The sequence below is a fragment of the Girardinichthys multiradiatus genome, chromosome 6, assembly GCF_021462225.1.
Source record: "Girardinichthys multiradiatus isolate DD_20200921_A chromosome 6, DD_fGirMul_XY1, whole genome shotgun sequence".
Classification (NCBI taxonomy): domain Eukaryota; kingdom Metazoa; phylum Chordata; class Actinopteri; order Cyprinodontiformes; family Goodeidae; genus Girardinichthys; species Girardinichthys multiradiatus.
Genome location: NC_061799.1, coordinates 32,207,721 through 32,229,759, shown reverse-complemented (window position 1 = coordinate 32,229,759; position 22,039 = coordinate 32,207,721). Strand labels below are relative to the sequence as shown.

General features: G+C 40.1%; 1 protein-coding gene and 1 long non-coding RNA gene across 5 annotated transcripts; one reads left to right on the top strand and one right to left on the bottom strand.

The window, feature by feature from the left end:
* Positions 1–39: 39 nt before the first annotated feature.
* On the bottom strand, positions 40–1,205 carry LOC124869505. Its single transcript, XR_007038606.1, has 2 exons — positions 1,068–1,205; positions 40–389 (listed from the first exon to the last, which is right to left on the bottom strand). It is a non-coding gene; the product is annotated as an uncharacterized LOC124869505 (long non-coding RNA).
* nadkb (NAD kinase b) lies at positions 1,171–20,192 on the top strand. Of its 4 annotated transcripts, none has more exons than XM_047367386.1 (12): positions 1,171–1,224; positions 2,669–2,962; positions 3,047–3,130; positions 3,687–3,816; positions 5,852–5,960; positions 8,970–9,055; positions 9,186–9,288; positions 9,382–9,551; positions 18,717–18,816; positions 18,931–19,088; positions 19,527–19,609; positions 19,687–20,192. In XM_047367386.1, the coding sequence occupies exons 2-12, from the start codon at positions 2,670–2,672 to the stop codon at positions 19,844–19,846; spliced, it is 1,476 nt and encodes a 491-aa protein (XP_047223342.1). In that variant the 5' UTR covers positions 1,171–1,224; position 2,669; the 3' UTR covers positions 19,847–20,192. The 4 variants fall into 4 exon arrangements, with proteins under 4 accessions (XP_047223342.1, XP_047223340.1, XP_047223343.1 ...); XM_047367384.1 differs by having other exon boundaries at positions 1,203–1,339; XM_047367387.1 differs by having other exon boundaries at positions 1,210–1,339; positions 2,719–2,962.
* The last annotated feature ends 1,847 nt before the right edge of the window (positions 20,193–22,039 follow it).

Genomic DNA, 22,039 nt, shown 5'->3' with positions numbered 1-22,039 from the left:
TTAACCAAAGGATGAATAAATACTGTTTTCAGTCAGTCAGAAAATATTGAATTTTTATTTTATCAAACAACTTTAAAGCACAACATAGTGTAGGAACAATCACTCTGGGTAGATGTATCCTGGCTTCCAAGTGTACTGGTGCCAGCAGAACCACCTCCTCATCAATGCAGGAAAACTAAGGAGCTGGTGGTGGATGTCCACAGGTGTGGATCCACCACACCGTCACTCGTGAACATCAAGAGAACTGACGTTGAGATAGTGGACTCCTATAGGTGCCTGGGTGGAAGGACTCTGGTAAAAATAACATCACTGTTGGACAAATGTCTCCCACGCCATACATGAAGCTGTTGCAGAACTGGAGAACTCCTTCAGTGACAGACTGTTGCATCCTAGGTGCACAAAGGAATGTTATCGCAGATCCTTCCTCCCAGCAGATGTTAAACTTTATAATCATCGCTGCTCTGAACAAACTCGATAAGTCTTTTTTGGCAGTTTTTTTTCTTTCTTGTGAATAGTCTGTTGTTGTTTTTTTTATGTGCAAATACACTTCCACATTTTGCATATTTTTTTAAAATCACCCCATTCAGTTGCACATGTCATTTAATCATAGCTATGTTTAATAATTATACAGTATTTTTTTTTATCATTTTCTTATGCCTTAAATTTGTCCTTACTGTACAGTGTCCTATTCATTCTTTTATTTTTATATTTCAAACCGTGGCTTGATCAATACAGAAATTGCTAAACATTGAACCCGTCAGACAGTATGAGGTAGTCTAGAAAGAAAATTAAGATTTCTCTTATTAGTAAATATAGTAATTTAAAAACAGCTTTTAGTATGAACCCAGGTTCTCAGTGTCTGATGTTTCAATTTATTTGAAGCCTTTAGGTGAATAAATCAACCTAAAACCGAGGACTGTAACACTGGGCATAGCATTGTGTATGTTTTACACTAAAGCAACTTTATTTTGTGTACAAAATACAAGTAATGCTTTTGTCTTCCATATAATAATATGTTAACTCTAGATGTTACATAAATTTACAAACTGCTGCATTGCTACTTTTACCTTTTTGTCGCAAAAGAACAGACCTCCATTCAGTATTGCTTGCAGTTTCTGCAACCCTTGGGGTGTAGTTTGAACTATGACCATCTGGGGCAAACATGGCGCTGTAATGTGGAGCGGTCACTCGCAGCGTCATCTGACGTCATTTCGCCCCAGTTCTGTAATGTTTCTTTTTATCGTCTGCTCTTTAAATATACGTTCATTTCTCTCTGAATGTGCCCTTGCTTTTCGTGTTCCTGGGTCGATGTGAGCGTCGTTCAGTAGTCTGTGGAATAGTAAGACGTCACTTGGTTCAGTTTTACGGTGTTTCAGAGCAGCTAGCTAGCTGTGCTATTGCTAGGTAACGTTATCTGTCAACGGTTTGTGTGAGACAGCTGTTAACCGTGAGCTACATTCATTACTGGAGTGCAGTACTGCACATAACAGGGTTGTCTTACTCAAACTGGGACCAAAGTACCTCCCATTACGTCTGGTTAAAGTATAATTATTGCCTTGTGTTTGAACTGAAACGCTTCAGCGATAATTAGCAAATATGTGAAATTCCTGATGTGTTGTTTTCATTTTTATTTTAGGTGCAAAACAGTATTTGCCCCCTTAACGTTTTTCGTAACACTTTATTTAGTTGACTAATTTTAATACCACACGAAGACAACCAGAGGAAATACAAAACGTAGTTTTAAAATTATGATTTTTATTTCTGCAGTGCAAACCCGCCTGGCCCAAAAAACCTGCTACCAGTACTGGCAACAACTGCGTCAAATGTTTGCGCTGTAGGGGAATATTGATACACTTGTTTTGTATAATTGTTTTTAAGTATTAATTGTTTAAGGGCATGCCACAACATCTAAATCAGACTTAAGTCTGGACTTTGACTAGGACACTCCAAAACCTTCTCTTTTTTTAGCCAAGTAATAGTCGGATATTGTTCAGGATTATTTGCTAGAAAGCAGAAGTCCTGATTCCATCAATTAAAGCAGCCCCAGATCATCATATTTCCACCATAATATTTAACTTTTAGGTATGATGTTTTTCTCTGAAATGCTTTGTTAGTTTTTACATCAGATATAATTGGATGCACACCTTCCAACAAGTTACACTTTTGTCTTCTAACTCCACAGAATAATTTCCCAATAAGTCTTGGGTATTGTTTCGCGAATGTGAGAGTTTTGTTTTTTTTAGTCTGCAGTGGTTTTCCTTTGAAACACCACCACTCTTGAATGCCATTTTTACCCACTCTGTTTCTTGTTGGTAAATCAGTGTTATCACCCTGATCCTAACTGAGGCGAGTGAGGGCTGCTGTGCTTTAGATGTTGTTCAGGGTTCTTTTGGATAAGCTGTGAAGGTGCTCTTTGAGGAATTTTTGTTAGACTGGCCACACTTGTTCCATGTCTTCTCTATATGTGGATAATGGCTGTCACTGCAGTTCATTTGAATGCAATGTCATAACCTCAGTTATGGGTTTGTAACCCTTTCCAGACTGATAGATGGTAATAAGTTTGTTTTTCATCTCATTATTTTTTCACGTAGGACTGGGTTGGTTTAAATAGCTTTTTTTCCCCATAATAAATTAAATGATCATTTCAAGCCTACTTTTTGTTTTTTAGAATGGAGAATTCAGATATCGGTCTGTCATCAAGGTCTCTTCCACCTCCAGACCCGGGCATGTTGAGACCCTCAGGCTGTCCTGATCAGCAATCGGGCTCAGCCAGGTCCTCAAAGCGCAGGGAGCAACTGTCCAGGTCACCTAGGAAACGGAGGGAGGGGAAGAGGTCACAGCGGCGGGGAGATGATCATGAACAGCGGCTGTGGGAGATGGAGCGCCGGAGGTTGCCAGGCCAACACGAACACTTGGAACCTGCCGGTTCATCGTGTGATGCAGTGGAAAGCTCTCCTAAGAGGTCTGCACTCCAGGTGGCTCAGTTTCTGCTGCTCCAAGCGGGGAGTGATATTAACTCCTCCTTTTTCTATTTTTTTCCTCACAGGAGAGCTCACTTTCTACATGGACCGTATCCAGCCACTCACTTTGGACCCAAAGCCTGCATTCTCCCCAACCCAACTTCAGTCATGTAAGCATGAGGCTGTTAAAAAAGCTGAACTTTGTGTACACTAACCGCTTGTTAAGTCAATAGCACTGAGAAGTTTGTGTAACCAAGTTAGATAAGAGAAAATAGGAATGCGACTGGCTCCTTTTAAAGCAGACCAGTTAACTTTACTGTTAGCTGATCTGAAAGAATTTCTTGGGACATGATCTGATCACATACAGATGGAATAATCTTCACAATTTACCACACTATTTACCACACAAAGAAGAGGTATGACAAATGGTAAAAAGAAGGCAGGAGAGGACGTTTTTATTGTTATATTTGGAATTTGACCCTGATCGTCTGCTGTAGTTTAGTGCCACAGCAGTTAATGAATGACCTCTCTGCTCAAAAATGTGGAATAATCTTTATTTAATGCAGAAAATATGGTATGTGTAGAACATTTGCTCTTATTTTAAGCCTGTTAAGTTTTTATTTATTTATTTTTTCAAAACTTATTGATAAGGTGTAGTGTTGCTGCACAGTAAATTTCTGAGATTGTTTCCATATGTGCGCATAATATTTTCCATACATGTTCCAGGCACATCCAGGACCCGGCTAGTCAGAGGCTCACCTGGAATAAAGCTCCCGTCAATGTGCTCGTCATCAGGAAAATCAGAGATGAGAGCCTGGTCGAGCCTTTCAAAGAGCTCTGCAGGTTTCTAGTAGAGGTACGGGATTTGCTACATGTGGGATATAAATCGTAGCGCTTAACTCAAGTACAGCGTAAATATGCATTGCCCTGAAAAAATGTTCACACTCCTTGAACTTTTTCAGATTTTGTTATGTCACATCCATATAAACTACATGTGATGCTGTCCACCTATAGTTTATTGGGATTTTATGTGATAGACCAACTCAGAGGGACATAATGGTGAAGTGGAAGTCAAAATCTGAAATGTATGCTAGTCATTTTTATTTAGTCCCCCTGAGTGATTACTTTGTACTTTTGGCTGTATTTCACAGTATTGTGGGGGGTGTCTCTAAGAGTTTTGCACATTTAAAGACAGAAAACGTTTTTCATAGCAAAATAGCTCAAACTCAGTCAGACTGCTTGAAGAGAGTCTTGTCACAGATTCTCAGATTATGTCTGGACTAAAATATGCTTTGACTAAAATTCAAGATTCAATCATAGCTCTGGCTGTAATTTAAAGTGGTCACTTAAGATCCAGGAGGACAACATCCCCGACGTGTTTTGCAGCCTCTAACAGGTTTTCTTCCGGGCTTCCCCTGTATTTAGTCCCACTCATATTGCCATAGCTCCGACCAGCTTCCCTGTCCCTGCAGAAGAAAACATCTTCACAGCATGATGCTGCCACCACTATGCATCACAATAGGGATTGTGTGTTCAGGATGACTAGATGTTTTTTCGTCCATATCGCCCAGCTCTATATTGAATAGAGCTCCACAAGATGTTAATTGCTTCCAGATCCTTCTCTCTGAGCATTCTGCTCTGCTCCTTGGTCTTCATGATGTTGTTCACAAATTATAACGAATTTATAACAATCTACTTGGCGCCTTCGCAGAAAACACGTTTTTATACATATAAAAATAAACGCAGGTCGACGTTATTAACTTATGAGGTGGCATATGAAGGTAAGTGGGTGCACTGGATTTTATTTAGTGGTATCAGAGTAAGAGGAGCTGAATTTAAAATGCATTCCACACTTTTCAGATTTGTTTTGTGAAAAGCATTGAAAAAACGTGTAAAATGTTTCTACCACTTCACAACTATGCCTTACTTTGTGTTTGTCTGTCACATAAAGAACATTGAAGGGGTGAAAAAACGGTAGGGGTTTATGGCATTTGAATACTTTTGCTGTATATTTAGCATCTTAGGCAGAACAAAATGCAGCGCATATAATAGGTTTTGTAGGTCTTTTTTGATTTAATATGCTATGTGAGTCGTACAGTTAAGTTTATATCAGTTTGGTGTTTGCAGATGAAATTGCTCCATTTATGAGCTGGAGCAATTTATTGGAAAAAAGAATCTGAAATATAAAGTGAGGCATCAAATGACTGTTTGTAGACTGGCTGAATGGATTTCCTAGACCTTTATGTTGCTTACTGTGACTGTGTACACTGTTTAAGCTTTTAGAAGCACCAGCACAATATTTGCTTCAATGCAGTCATTTGGAGGTGATTATCACCTTTTTGCTTTTTATTTCAGTACCTGGACATAAACCTTTGTTTGTTCTCAAAGAACAAACTAGTGGCCTTTATTTTTTTGTTATTTTTCCAAAGTAGGCAGACAGGAAGTGGGGTGGAGAGAAGGGAAAGACATGCAGTATAAGTCTTTAGGGTCAGGACTTGAACCCGGGACAGCTGCGTCCAGGTCTGAGGCCTCCGTATGTGGGTCGTGTGCTCTACCGCTACGCCACGCGCCCAACAGTCTGCATGTTAAATGCAGAGCGCAAAACCTGTTAGCCTCCACTGAACTAGAGTTCCTGTTGAGGAATTTGTGGTGCCAAAGAGCAGCAGGTTTAACCACAATGAATCCAGGAAATGTCTCAGACAAGCAGAGGAATGCTGCAGTCTGGCCTCCTGCAGCTGCGGCACATTTTACCCACATGTTCCTAAAACCAGACATCCAAAGCCGACCTGCAAGCCTTCATGTTTGTATTTCATCTAAACACCATCAATCTGAGCGGCAAGTTGCAGGTATGCGTTGTGTTGTTGTGGCTAAAGCATGTGTTTGCGTTTCAGGAGAAGCAGATGATGGTGTATGTGGAGCGCAGGGTAGCAGATGACGCCACGCTGTCAAAGGACGAGGCCTTCGGCTCCATCCGCAATCAGCTCTGCACCTTCAGAGAGGGTGAGACATCTGTGCATCTTACAGAACAGCCATACGCACTGTCCAGGTTCAAACTTTACTGAAAGAGATAAAACAACACTGTCATGTAAAATATTCCATTCAAACAAGTTCTGCTCATTTTATTTCTGATGTAGGTATAAATGATGGATTTCATAAGACGTTCACATCGGAAAACTATAGGGGGTCCAAACTTTTATACAACCAATGCTCTTATGAAAAAATATGTAGTATTAGCACATTTAGAAGCACCCCTAAAGTAACTTTAAAGTTATACACTCATTGGGTTTTGACTGTAATAATGATAAGTCAAAAAAACAGAGAATTTACCAGTAATAAAGGCCCTGGGTGTTAATTAATTGCAGTTTTTTTGCAGAATGAGTCTATTTTGGTCGTGTTTACACATTAGGTTGTTTTGTGTTATGAATGTTTAAACTTTCTATTAGAATCTGCGCACAATTGTTCACTTCTTGGTTTATGGCATGTACAGTTTCTTCCTGTGCAGCATTTTTGCGTATTCTGTCAGAGATAAAAGAAAATACACACTTTGATTTCTATTATTCCATTATCTGCAGAATTGATTTAAAAATAAGGCCAAATACAGTCCTGGACTATGTAAAGGGGGAAGAAGTCAAAGAAGGATCAGAATTTAAAACATTCCCACAAATATACATAACAAAAAATCAGACATGAAAAAAATTCGAGTTTCCAGACAATTTTCCAGGATTTCTAGGAAAGTAAAAGATACAGTACACTGTTTAATTGTAGATGTTGACTACATTTAAACAGTGTACTGTCTTTTTCTTTTTTCCATGATTAATCTGGAGGCTTAGTCCAACTTTTCCTTTTTGTGGTCTTTTAAAATGGGTTTTAAAATGGACCTCTGGTTATTAGGCTGGATCTGATGCCAAAAAAAGTATTGGTTCTCTGTTTTATTCAGCCTTTTAAAAGCAAAACAAAGTTAACAATTTGCATCTGATGTGATCTCATTAAAACTTTCAAACACTATGTTTGTAAACATGCAGTCTTTGAAAGCACATAATGCGGCAAATTACGTTCTTAGCTAGTATTAGCTAATCTAGTATTTAACATGTTCACTGAGTAAATCAATTAGCAAATGCCACTGGTTTTCAAATTCTTAGATCCAAATTTTTGAATTCAGATCTACAGGGGTTGGACAATGAAACTGAAACACCTGGTTTTAGACTACAATAATTTATTAGTATGGTGTAGAACCTCCTTTTGCGGCCAATACAGCATCAATTCGTCTTGGGAATGACATATACAAGTCCTGCACAGTGGTCAGAGGGATTTTAAGCTATTCTTCTTGCAGGATAGTGGCCAGGTCACTACGTGATGCTGGTGGAGGAAAACGTTTCCTGACTCGCTCCTCCAAAACACCCCAAAGTGGCTCAATAATATTTAGATCTGGTGACTGTGCAGGCCATGGGAGATGTTCAACTTCACTTTCATGTTCATCAAACCAATCTTTCACCAGTCTTGCTGTGTGTATTGGTGCATTGTCATCCTGATACACGGCACCGCCTTCAGGATACAATGTTTGAACCATTGGATGCACATGGTCCTCAAGAATGGTTCGGTAGTCCTTGGCAGTGACGCGCCCATCTAGCACAAGTATTGGGTCTAGGGAATGTCATGATATAGCAGCCCAAACCATCACTGATCCTCGCTAATGCTTCACTCTGGGCATGCAACAGTCTGGGTGGTACGCTTCTTTGGGGCTTCTCCACACCGTAACTTTCCACAGCCCAAGATTTGCGCTCCTTGCACCATTGAAACCGACGTTCAGCATTGGCATGAGTGACCAAAGGTTTGGCTATAGCAGCCCGGCCGTGTATATTGACCCTGTGGAGCTCCCGACGGACAGTTCTGGTGGAAACAGGAGAGTTGAGGTGCACATTTAATTCTGCCGTGCCAGTTCTGAGTTACTTTCCCAAATCAGAGTAAAATAGCGAACATGGCGACGATGGAGCAAATCTTGATGATGTAACTTCTTGAAAAAAGAAAAAAACATAAAGGACTTACTGCAGTAGACGGAGGTGGACGGTGCACCCAATAAATATGTTGCAGCACATGGTAGAGAAGTTCCATCAAATCATTGTCTTCTTCTTTGTTCCTTTTGCTGATTGCAGGTGAGCTATAGAGCTCCATACTGCCCCCATGGTAACCAGTGGTCTTTTTCAGTTTGTTGTGTTTGGGCACCCATCCTCAAGCTTCGTAATGACGGACTATAATATGCACGAAATGAATGCAGAACGAGTGCAGAAGACTCCATGCATATGTGTGTACCTATTTAATTTTAAGCATAAATTGGCCTTAACAGATTCTCATTCAGGATTGGGCCTGTATTTGGTTTCAAACAGCTTGGACCAGCTTCTGTGTCCCTGCTGAAGAGAAGCATCCCCAGAGCATGATGCTGCCACCACCATGTTTTATCACCATGTGGCAATAGTGTGTTGGGAGTTGATGTGAAAAGTTCTCTTTCGGGCGCGGCGCTGATGGTGTAGGGGTTAAGCGCGCGACCATATACGGAGGCATAAAGGCCACTAGTGCTGAAAAAATATCTTTAAAAAAAGTTTTCTTTCAACATTGGTTTTCTTTATTCCACTCTTCCATAAAGAACAGATCCGTGGAGTTAATGACTTGTAGTTACCTTGTTTCATTTGGTCTTTGTCTACATTAAATCACATTTAAATACATTGTAGTTGCAACATGACAACGTAGAGAAGTTCAGGGGTTACAAATACTTTTCTCCAGGTACTTCACCTGTTAGGGGAGCAATTGTTTAGTTGAGTTTTTTTTTAAGAAGAATTAAAAAAATGAGGCAGAGGGTTATATGTAGGGGTTATTTTGTTCTTTGACCACCAACTATTTCCTTGCAAATTTCTTTTTAAGGCTGTCTTTTTTGCTTTTGTAGTATTTCAGTTTTTTATATTGTGAATACGTTAGCATGTATTATTTTTAAACAGTGGTTTTTGGTTGTGACCTCAGGTTATGATGACATCTCTGACTGCATAGACCTGATCATTTGTCTGGGTGGCGACGGGACGTTGCTTTACGCCTCTTCCCTCTTTCAGGTATTGTGACTTTGATGAAATGAGATTAATTGCTGAAACAAATACATGCTGTATTTGTATCTTGAATGGAATAACAGATGAGTCAAACAATGAGTTAAATTTTGGTGATTTCAGATTTTCTTCTCTCCAGGGCAGCGTCCCACCAGTTATGGCGTTCCACCTCGGCTCTCTGGGTTTTCTGACCCCCTTCAAGTTTGAGTCGTACAGGACAGAAGTGGCCAAAGTGTTAGAAGGTAAAGTTCAATTATTGCTGAAACCATAAATAGGCTGTTCAATCAAGACCCACAAATCTAGGAAACTAGGCGTCGTGTGCTTTGGGTTCAAAGGGAACGCAGCCATCACTCTCCGCAGCCGTCTGAAGGTGAAGGTGGTGAAGGATATGCTTCAGAGGGCGGGACAGCAGCCGGAGAACAGAGAACCACAGCTGGAGCACAATGGACTCCTTCCTCATGGACACACCAACAGTGAGGATGGGAAAGTTACCCTGCAGCTACAGGTGAGGTCACTGATGTCTCTGGGGAGGAATCTGATTAAATGGGTCAGTTATGTGCAAACATCAGTGTTTCTTGGCTTCAAATCTAAACAAAGGAGAAAATATTGTAGAATGCTTCGTATTTCTTCTATTGCTATTTTGCTGAAGAATCATTTGCTGCTGCAAAAAGTGCAGACCGATTAAAGACGAATTAGGACAGAAGAATATAATTATCCTTTGCTGTGGGGAAATTCAAGTGTGTCTGCAGCAACAATAAATTAGAAGCTGCTGCGAAATATGTGAAATATTTACATTTAAATTCATACTAGCTTTGTTTAAAAAGAAAATCAAAGAAAAGTAAAACCTATTGAATCACTGCATCTCTATTTTACATACACATTTTGACCCGTTATGAGTGACTAATGATTTAACATGTTTCTTTTGACTTCCCGGTAAAATCTGCCAAGGCGTTGAATAATTATGGACTTTGCTGTTATTGCAAACACATAACTGTGTTAATTGATCATGATGTATACAATATTTTTAAAATCAGTAACACTTTCCCAGGTACCCTTTAGGTGTCGCCAACAAGCCTATAACTGTAAACATGCAAATGCCAGCCATGAAGCTCTGCTACTCTTCGTTTTCTTCCCCATAATCATGATTTAGCACCTTCATCACTAAGTCATACATCAGGTGTGGTGATGAAAGATGGTGAAAGTCCATCCAACTGGCCATATATATTATTGGCAAGCAGAATTGGAATGGACTGGCGCTGAAACACATTAGCTTGCCTTTTGCAACTGTGATACTGCACACATTGAAATACATTGTGCACAGCTCTAATGTGAACTCTTGCTTGAGAAATGAAGTATGGCATGTTTCTGTGCAAATACACCATTTGTACATGAGGCTCCCGGTGTTCAGATGCGAGTGTATTCTAAACTGATAAATCCGTAAATAAAGGTCAAAATCAGTCTACACCCATTTTTATTTGGTTTGCAGAACACACGTTTGACAAACCAGCGTCATTGTGATTGAGAAAATGTATTCCTGCTTCTTACCCTCTGTTTTGCCTCTCACTGATTTTGCTTTTAATTTGTCTGGTCAAACAAAAGTACCATATGGTAAAAGTTTTCAGGTAAAAGAAATCTGTTATATTTGTCTAAACACGCTTTCTCCTAGAATTCCATTTTTTGCAGGCGGATGACGTGTTTAGTTGCATTTATAATATCTTGCCTACAGCAGCTGCCATGCAGGCCTCTTCCTGTTTCTGTGTTGACCTTCAAACACGCAACATTTTAAGTCTATTTAGCCGCTGGAACATCGACCACAGATTCTCTGCGGTGTTTTGTGATCTATCTCAAGCTGCTCCCTCATCTGCCTCTGCTGCTGCCTAGCAACTAGCAAAACATTCCCTCCCTATGTGGTTGATTCTTGAGATGTAATTTGTTAACTTTTTCTAATGAACTCTTTGCTTTTATTTTAGAGCCACAAAAGGTTGTTCAGGCTTGATTTTGATTTTTGTCTGCGACACCAGAGGTAATTTCAGTAAAAATCAAAGTATGTATTACAATGCTCCTGGCATAGAGAACTAGTCAAAAAACCCAAAAATGATTCTTACTTTGTAGCCCGACTCAAGAAAGATCATTCATTACATATACAGTATACTCCAATAGTGTGTAAGCTTATCACTGTCATCTTGAAGTGGCGTACATGCTTTAAGGTTTGTCTGACTTAAAATGGTTATCAAGCAGTAAAACTCCAATAAACTTGTTAGGATTCCAATAGATTTTAAATAAAACCGATGTTTATTTACAGTACGTCTATACACAGCACCGCTAAAAAACGGACACATCAATAGTTTTTTTTTTTTTTATTACCATCTTTAGTTTCAAGCAAAGCATGCATCCTCTGCTGTAGTATTCAGCAGGCTTATGGTGTCCAAAGTTCCAGCGTCGGGACATTCAAACTAACTTTATTCATTCAATTCCTTCATTTAATCAGGTTCATCCTGTTAACATCACAAATCTATTTTACAGTTCCGTGACAAATATTACTCAACACAGTAGTAAATTACATAAATAAACATACCTAGAGATGAGTTTTCACCAGGACTTTACAGTTGTGACAGTTCCTGTACCCGTTTAAAGGTATATTTGAGATTCTTAAAAGGCTGAGCAGGACTATTTGTTGAGCGGTTAAAGTGCTGAAAGTCTTGCTCTCATGCAGTCTGACAGAAATGCAGACATGTGTTGACATGTTGATTAAAAACAGTTTTTTAAAATAGCTTGTTAGTTCTTTATGCTTCCAATGACTTGTTAATACAGGAAATAGTTAGATTTGAGTGTTCCTTCCTCAGTAACTGGATCTTCACTGTAGAAGCTGGTATGGTGCATTCACTGAGCAGAGGGAGATCTGTTCAACTTGTTCCCAATTAGTTGTCCAGTTCTCTGTGCATCTCCGATGATTTTGATTTAATTTGTGTTAATGCAGCTGGCTACTTTATTGCAGAAGTTGATTTTATTAGTTTTATGGTGAAACATTTCTGAATAAATGCAGAACACACTTGCCATGTCAAGATTTTGCAACATTTATTGAGTCCAAAAAAGAACACGGCCACGGCTGGTTTTTGCTTCTCTGTGTGCTCAGCTTCAGCATCTCCTGGTTCAGCTCTTGTGATTCTTCAGTCTTGTGACAAAGAGCTCACATGACCACAGACTGACGGCAAAAGCTGTTAGGTTTTAATTTTTATCCCCAGAAGTGTCTGTGTGCGCACGGAGAACATGTGTATGGGCCAGTGAGGGAACATCATCCCGGTTTCCATGATGACCGTCATAACAAAGCTTTCGGAGCATATACGGGAGAGAATGTCGGATGTTGTGGAGTTCTGTTGAGCCCGTTTCCATGGAGACTGTGGCGTCGAAAGTGGAGTCATCACCAAATGGGTATTTAATGATTCCTGAAGCTCTCAGTCTGGCACAGAGTGTAACTAAACAACATGCCTGATCGCATACGCTCGCACACCTGTCTGTGTTTTGTCAGTTTCAGCTCAGCTCTCTCCTCTCCAGTCGTCTCGCTCCAGAGGGTTTTTGTTCTCATCATTAAGGAACAGTGACAGATTGTTTTTACTGCTCTCTGAACTCCACTTAGACCTTACATTACATCATGTCTGCCGTGTCCAGCAGGATGTTTGAGTTGAGCTCTGCTGACGTCAGCACATCTGCCAGACATCACAGCTCAGCGGTGCAGGGTGCCGTGTGGCCGAGGTGTGGAACATGATTCGTTCCATGTTATGCGGTCGGTCCATTGTTAGTTTCCCCTTTTGATTTGTAGGACTGTAACTCGGTCTGCTGGTGGAGGATTTGTTGTTTTCATTGACAACAACGTTTAAATGTCATGTCTATGAGAGGGGATTACATAACGGCGACTCCAGTAAGCCGGGATGTGCATCAGAATCTAATTATTGATTTTGCTTGTTGTTTGTGAAGTTATTCTTGCATCATGCAGCTTTTGTTTTCAGATGGTGCATCGGCAGTTTAATAAATGACAGTCTGTGCTACAGTTCAAGTTTAGCAGTGACACAGATGTTGGATTTAGTGAACTGTGCTTCCATCTATAGGTTACATAGTTGTTAGATTGTTGTAAAGAGGGATCTGATGCTTTTTACAGAGTTCCTTCAAAGCCTTGAGAAATCTGAAAATGTAATGAATTTTAATTTGACCATTTACCAAGTCTGGATAAGTGTGAAGATTGGGTAGGTAAAATGGAGCAGCCATAAGTTTCATAGATATTAGTTCATTAAATAAAAGAAAAAAAAACATTGTTTAGATGATGATCATAATGTTAGTTGATCTATTTTGCTTTTGAGTGACAAACACACACTCATTCAAAGATAAACAAATGGTGGTTTTATTGTTGTCTTTTGGACTTTAGATCCTTTTAGCTCTGTGTTTTAAACTGGACCCAAGGTTCTTGAACTGGCATTGAGCCTTCTTGGTTTTCGAACTTTGGATAAATGATCCAACTATTCTGGATTTTACCAGAACAGTCAGATCATGGATTTTTTTTCCTGACCCAAGTTTTGGAAATAACCATTTATCACACTGCAGAATCAAAAGACCATTTGGGCACTGTGTTGTTTCATGATTTGTGGGGCGAGAAAAATAATAAGGCCAATCTATTTTGTGCTAATGTCATAAAAACTTATCAGAAAAAAATCTGTAAATTTCAGTTGCAGGAAAAGTATGAAATTTCTAAAAGTAAAATTTGTAGGATCCCTGGTTGCAAGGAGATTTATTAGCGTAGCATTCCAGTTTTACTCTGGGACAAATTATTCAGCTAATCTCATTTCAGCATAAACATAACATCAGCATTTGTGAAGCTGTAAAAGAGTCCAGTTGAAATCATCCTTTTAATCTAATTAGCAGACGGATTGCTATCCAGTAAAGGGCAGATCATGTCTTCTTGTGTCAACAACGATTACCTCCAAAGAAAAGTATGCAGCTGTCATCGCTTTGTATCAAAATGACCTCACATGGGAGAAAATTGCTTTTAAGAATATTGCTTCTGGAAGAACATCAAGAACTATAGGGTGATGGTAGAAATGGGACAGTAAAAGATTCACGGTATTTACACCAATGGAAATGTTATAGATCAAGATCTAACTGGTTTCATTTAAAACAGAAAAGCAACACTTATTTCTTCTACTGCGCAATTAATAATACATATTTATCATTAGAGATATATTGATGCATTATATGCATAACATTTATTCATTTTTTACACATAGCTTTAACCGAAAATGTAGAATAAACACTTTCTAAATATTCGAGTGAATTTCATGTCATTAATGCACGGAAGATTATCTCTTTCTTTTTTTTTTTCCGAAATTAGCTACTAAATTCGTCCAGCTATCTGTAGAGCTTGCAGCCAGCTGTTTGACATAGATTCGGGTTGTAGCTTGCTAAATGGTTGAGATTTGCATCATTAATGTCCGTGTTTTTCACATATTTCCAAGTAGCTGAATTTTCCTCTCTTTAAGTGAAGAAAAAGTGTAAGAGCCGTCTATAAGCAAACTGAGCTGCAGTGCATAGGAGCCTGGGAGTGGGATAGAGCTGTGTTTATCCATGCAGCCAGAGAAAACTCTGGTCACTCTGGCATTTTTTTCTGGCATCTCGCTAGATGGATTTACAAACCTAGGAACGGTATGATGGGAAAAAATATCAGTTTGAAATCTCTGTGATAGATTCAGTTGCAGTGAACAAGGCTTTCAGAACATACTGCAGCAACAGCTGACCTGTATCCTTCTGAGGAGTGCATTACAGGACAATGTTACCGCTAGGGCATAGCTGGCTCAACATTGGCAGCACTAACCCACAGTAAGGCACCGAAGACACCATTTCTCTCCCTGAGAAAAACAGAACAGCCTGAAATTCTTCAGTAGATGGACGCAAAGTTATTTGCTTTAATGATCCTCCTGCCGTTTGTTTGGGACATCTGGAAAAATCATTTGTGCATAGAAGGGAAAAAAAAGATGATTGCTACCATAGGTCTTGTGTCATATCAACAGTGAAGCATTCTGATATAATGCATGTGTGGGATTGTTTCTCCTCCAAGGGCGTGGGCTCACAATTCTGCCATAAATAAAGAATGGTGTCAAGACGTCCCCGAAGAGCAATTCTTCCAACAATCCACACACGATTTGGTAATGGTCTGTGTAATTTCCTGCATGTTGGAGCATTCTGTCACAAGGCATAATGATAAAGTGTCAAATGATCATAACATTAATACTCTGGTTATAAAACTACATATTTAACCTCACTGCTAACTTGTTGGCCAGTTCTCTAAAAGCGGGTCAATAAGAGAAGAATGGGTCAACATTAGTAGAGATTTGGCCCATATGTTGATCCAGTATGCCAGAGGGATGTGGAGAAGTCATAAGGGGTCAACACTGTGAAGATGGACTCTTCTTGTACATTTTTTGTTAATGAAATACTTTAAATTCTTTATGTAAAAAAACAAAAATCAGATTTAGAAACATTTAAAGGCATGAAATGTGTGTCAGTGCCAAACTATTAGACCCTGACCATCTACACTGCTCAAAACATTTGAGTTTAATATCAAGTCAGTTAAACTCCTAGAATATTGATCTGGTCAGTCCAGTAGTAGAGGGGGATGCTAATGTGTCAGCTGGAGGTGTTAATGAAAGTAACAGGGGCACTAAAGGGGCAACAATGAAACAACCCCAAAATCAGGAATGGTTTTGCAGATGGAGGTCACAGACATTCTTCCCTCGTTTCTTTTTTTTTTTTTGATGGCTTTTCAGCAGTTATGCTCTTGATCCGGGTCAGTGTCAATAGTATGAGGTGATACTTGGACCCTACAGAGGTTGCACAGGCAGCCCAACTCCACTAGGACTGCACATCAATACATGCCACTGCCCGAAGGTTTGCTGTGTCTCCCAGCAGAGACTTAAGAGCATGGAGAAGATTCCAGGAGACAGGCGGTTACTCTAGGAGAGCTGGACAGGGACGTTGGAGGTCCTTAAGCCATCGGCAGGAACGGTATCTGCTCCTTTGAGCAAGGCCGAACAGGATGAGTCCCCTAGTAGACCCTGCCTGGCACCGTGGAGCTTGACTGGTATTTACTAGAGAACACCAAAATTGTCAGGTTCAACACTGGCTCCCTGTTCTTTTCACAGGTGAGAGCAGGTTCACTCTGAGCTCATGCGACAGACGTGAAAGGCTCTGGAGAAGGTGTGGTGAACGTTATGCTTCCTGTAACTTTGTTCAGCATCTTCAGTTTGGGGGTGGGTCAGTGTTGGTCTGAGGAGGCATATCCATGGAGGGAAGCACAGATCTGTACAGGATAAACGATGGTACCCTGACTGCCATTAGGTATCGGGATGAAACCTTTGGACTCATTGTTAAACCCTTTGCTGGTGCATGATAATCCCAGGCCTCATGGGGTAAGTGTATGCAGGCAGTTCCTGGAGGATGAAGGAACTGATGCCATTGACTAGCCTCCACGCTCCCCTGTCCTAAATTCTACAGAACTTCTCAGGGACATCATGTTTAGGCCCATCTGATGCCTCCAGGTGGAACCATAAACTGTCCTGAAGCTCAGTGATGCCGTGGTAAGGGTCTGGGAGGAGATACCCCGGGGTCACCATCCATCATGAGTGCCACAGCGGTTTTTCAGTTTAAATTTCTTGGTGACTTGAAGTGAAGCCCTCTAGGGGTTGATAATTTACTTTTTCATCAAATAATGTGGCATCCTTTTGTTCCTAACACATTATTCATTTCAAACCAGTACAAATATCCTGTATGATTTTTTTTTCTGATGTGTTTTCAAAGTACAGGTCCTTCTCAAAATATTAGCATATTGTGATAAAGTTAATTATTTTCCATAATGTCATGATGAAAATTTAACATTCATATATTTTAGATTCATTGCACACTAACTGAAATATTTCAGGTCTTTTATTGTCTTAATACGGATGATTTTGGCATACAGCTCATGAAAACCCAAAATTCCTATCTCACAAAATTAGCATATTTCATCCGACCAATAAAAGAAAAGTGTTTTTAATACAAAAAACGTCAACCTTCAAATAATCATGTTCAGTTATGCACTCAATACTTGGTCGGGAATCCTTTTGCAGAAATGACTGCTTCAATGCGGCGTGGCATGGAGGCAATCAGCCTGTGGCACTGCTGAGGTCTTATGGAGGCCCAGGATGCTTCAATAGCGGCCTTTAGCTCATCCAGAGTGTTGGGTCTTGAGTCTCTCAACGTTCTCTTCACAATATCCCACAGATTCTCTATGGGGTTCAGGTCAGGAGAGTTGGCAGGCCAATTGAGCACAGTGATACCATGGTCAGTAAACCATTTACCAGTGGTTTTGGCACTGTGAGCAGGTGCCAGGTCGTGCTGAAAAATGAAATCTTCATCTCCATAAAGTTTTTCAGCAGATGGAAGCATGAAGTGCTCCAAAATCTCCTGATAGCTAGCTGCATTGACCCTGTCCTTGATAAAACACAGTGGACCAACACCAGCAGCTGACACGGCACCCCAGACCATCACTGACTGTGGGTACTTGACACTGGACTTCTGGCATTTTGGCGTTTCCTTCTCCCCAGTCTTCCTCCAGACTCTGGCACCTTGATTTCCGAATGACATGCAGAATTTGCTTTCATCCGAAAAAAGTATTTTGGACCACTGAGCAACAGTCCAGTGCTGCTTCTCTGTAGCCCAGGTCTGGGGAATGCGGCACCTGTAGACCATTTCCTGCACACGCCTGTGCACGGTGGCTCTGGATGTTTCTACTCCAGACTCAGTCCACTGCTTCCGCAGGTCCCCCAAGGTCTGGAATCGGCCCTTCTCCACAATCTTCCTCAGGGTCCGGTCACCTCTTCTCGTTGTGCAGCGTTTTCTGCCACACTTTTTCCTTCCCACAGACTTCCCACTGAGGTGCCTTGATACAGCACTCTGGGAACAGCCTATTTGTTCAGAAATTTCTTTCTGTGTCTTACCCTCTTGCTTGAGGGTGTCAATAGTGGCCTTCTGGACAGCAGTCAGGTCGGCAGTCTTACCCATGATTGGGGTTTTGAGTGATGAACCAGGCTGGGAGTTTTAAAGGCCTCAGGAATCTTTTGCAGGTGTTTAGAGTTAACTCGTTGATTCAGATGATTAGGTTCATAGCTTGTTTAGAGACCCTTTTAATGATATGCTAATTTTGTGAGATAGGAATTTTGGGTTTTCATGAGCTGTATGCCACAATCATCCGTATTAAGACAATAAAAGACCTGAAATATTTCAGTTAGTGTGCAATGAATCTAAAATATATGAATGTTAAATTTTCATCATAACATTATGGAAAATAATTAACTTTATCACAATATGCTAATATTTTGAGAAGAACCTGTATTTTCTGAGCAGTGTGTGAACACATGAGAACATTCTGGCCTCGGGCCAGTAGATGTCACTATAGTAAAATGTTTAGTTATATAAAGTACTATTACACACCCTGTGCCACAACAGTATTCCTAAATTGCATTTTAAGGTTTTCTTAAAATCAGCTTGACTGAATATGTTTGTTAAACCTCCAGATTAAAAGGTTGTGCTGTGTTCATTGTGTTCCTAAAGTCCTTCTAATTGAACCCAGTGTTTGTGTTTCTGTGTGCAGGTGTTAAATGAAGTGGTGGTAGATCGTGGTCCATCCTCCTATCTGTCTAATGTGGACTTGTACCTCGATGGACGGCTTATTACTTCAGTGCAGGGAGACGGTGAGACAATAAAGCACTTTAATTTAAAACTCTTGCCTCATTTTTTTTATTTTGTTTACCTCGCTTCGACTTTCACTTTTTTTTTCAAAACGAGCGTCTGTTTGTGTCCTCCAGGGGTGATTGTGTCCACGCCCACTGGGAGCACAGCGTACGCAGCTGCAGCAGGAGCCTCAATGATCCACCCTAATGTCCCCGCCATCATGGTCACGCCCATCTGTCCTCACTCCCTGTCCTTTAGGCCCATCGTGGTCCCTGCTGGAGTGGAACTCATGGTAAATACGTTTAATCTCAGTGTAACGAAGAAGAGGAAGAGTAGATCCTGTGCATTCTGGGGAATTTTATTTAGGTATTTTCCAGGTGGGGACAAGTGTGGAAAAAGGAAAAACAGTTAGGAGAAGTATTTGTATTTTAAGATGTTTTTCTATATCCCATTTTTCTAAATTTTATCCCTCCATCCATACGTTGAATATGGACAAAAAAGGATTGAGATATCTGCAAATTTTAATCTCAAAATATATTTCATTTTGACATGAGAAATGTGTAAGGATCCTGTCCAACCCAATGTAAGGGAAGTTGGTGGGTATGTAAAATTAGTATTTGGCTCAACCATGTCTGTCGTTAGCAGGCTTTTGTGAGTTAGTCTCGGTGCCTGTGATTGAAGGGAAGATGTTCTGGGTTGAAACCATCTGTCTCTATTTGTTTCCAAACAGATCACTCTATCTCCTGATGCAAGGAACAATGTCTGGGTGTCGTTTGATGGTAGGAGGAGACAGGAGATCCAGCACGGAGATTGGTACATTTCATTAACCCTCCTCGTTTGTTTCAGCTTCCCTGTTGGCTCTCCTTATTCTCTGTTTTCCCTCATAACAGCATCAAGATCACCACGTCTTGTTACCCCGTGCCGTCCATCTGCTGCCATGACCTGGTGTACGACTGGTTCGAAAGTCTGGCCCAGTGTTTGCACTGGAACGTTCGCAAGAGGCAGGCCCGACTCGCAGACGTCTCAGACTCATCAGACACAGAGAACTAAAGGAACACTGCTGAGGGGATCAGGTTTGCTCAGAGACGAGCTCGGAAAGCGCCAGACTGTGATAGAGAAGTGTTATTATATGGGCTATTGTAGGTATTTTACTCCTGAGTCAGATCATCATTACCATTTTGTGCATACATATGCCATTTTTGTCTAGTTTTTTGAGAAAGCATGCAGACATGAAAAAATTAGATGATCACATAACACAATAAGAGCATCAGTGGGTACATAACACTCCTTATACAGGTCCTTCTCAAAATATTAGCATATTGTGATAAAGTTCATTATTTTCCATAATATCATGATGAAAATTTAACATTCATATATTTTAAATTCATTGCACACTAACTGAAATATTTCAGGTCTTTTATTGTCTTAATACGGATGATTTTGGCATACAGCTCATGAAAACCCAGAATTCCTATCTCACAAAATTAGCATATCATTAAAAGGGTCTCTAAACGAGCTATGAACCTAATCATCTGAATCAACGAGTTAACTCTAAACACCTGCAAATGATTCCTGAGGCCTTTAAAACTCCCAGCCTGGTTCATCACTCAAAACCCCAATCATGGGTAAGACTGCCGACCTGACTGCTGTCCAGAAGGCCACTATTGACACCCTCAAGCAAGAGGGTAAGACACAGAAAGACATTTCTGAACTAATAGGCTGTTCCCAGAGTGCTGTATCAAGGCACCTCAGTGGGAAGTCTGTGGGAAGGAAAATGTGTGGCAGAAGCACTTCTTGCTTCCATCTGCTGAAAAGCTTTATGGAGATGAAGATTTCATTTTTCAGCACGACCTGGCACCTGCTCACAGTGCCAAAACCACTGGTAAATGGTTTACTGACCATGGTATCACTGTGCTCAATTGGCCTGCCAACTCTCCTGACCTGAACCCCATAGAGAATCTGTGGGATATTGTGAAGAGAACGTTGAGAGACTCAAGACCCAACACTCTGGATGAGCTAAAGGCCGCTATCGAAGCATCCTGGGCCTCCATAAGACCTCAGCAGTGCCACAGGCTGATTGCCTCCATGCCACGCCGCACTGAAGCAGTCATTTCTGCAAAAGGATTCCCGACCAAGTATTGAGTGCATAACTGTACATGATTATTTGAAGGTTGACGTTTTTTGTATTAAAAACACTTTTCTTTTATTGGTGGGATGAAATATGCTAATTTTGTGAGATAGGAATTTTGGGTTTTCATGAGCTGTATGCCAAAATCATCCGTATTAAGACAATAAAAGACCTGAAATATTTCAGTTAGTGTGCAATGAATCTAAAATATATGAATGTTAAATTTTCATCATTACATTATGGAAAATAATGAACTTTATCACAATATGCTAATATTTTGAGAAGGACCTGTACATAAAAAAGCAGCACGCTAAAGAAAGAAATAAAAACACTGATCGTTCAAAAAAAAAAGTAGACTGAACTTCCTTCTCAGCTATTACATGTAAATTTGTACATACAGATCTCTAGTTTAAATGTGTGTGTATGTTCAATAATAAGTTGGAAATAGTACTAATGATCACCTGGATTGTACCTGATGTCTTTCCTGCAGAATCTAGAACCTTAATTTGCAGTTACGAAGCTGCATTCAGATTTTACATGACATTGTAGAGAACCGTAACCCTCGGTGTGTGTATGTTCAACAAAATAACCATTGATGTGGCAGGAGGCTGTAATGTTAAAATAAAAAGCTTGACAACATTGTTAGTTAAGTCTTTGCATGTTAACACGTTCTTGTCGAGCTACAACTGAAATATGTTCTAATAAAACACTTTGTAACAAGTCTTTATAAAATAAAAAAGCATCAAAGGTGTTAGTAAACCCAAAAGGTTTCTCGGTATTTAATTTAAATGAAATTCATGTTATATAGATTCCTTACAAAACCATGTTCCAACCCGGTTCAGATTTTCTGCCTGGGGTCAGGGCTTCAAGATGGATGCATATTATTGGAAAGTTAAGTGGAAGGAAAAAATGTAGTAGAAACATTGTGCAAACAAGGATAGAGCTCCTTGCCTGGATCAATGAGAAGAACTAATTACATTCTAAATATTTTCAGACAAATTGAATGTGGGGTTTTCACTTTCTGTAAGCTATCATCACCTAAATGACCAGAAATAAGCTCCTGGTATATACACTGCTCAAAAAAATAAAGGGAACACTCAAATAACACAACCTAG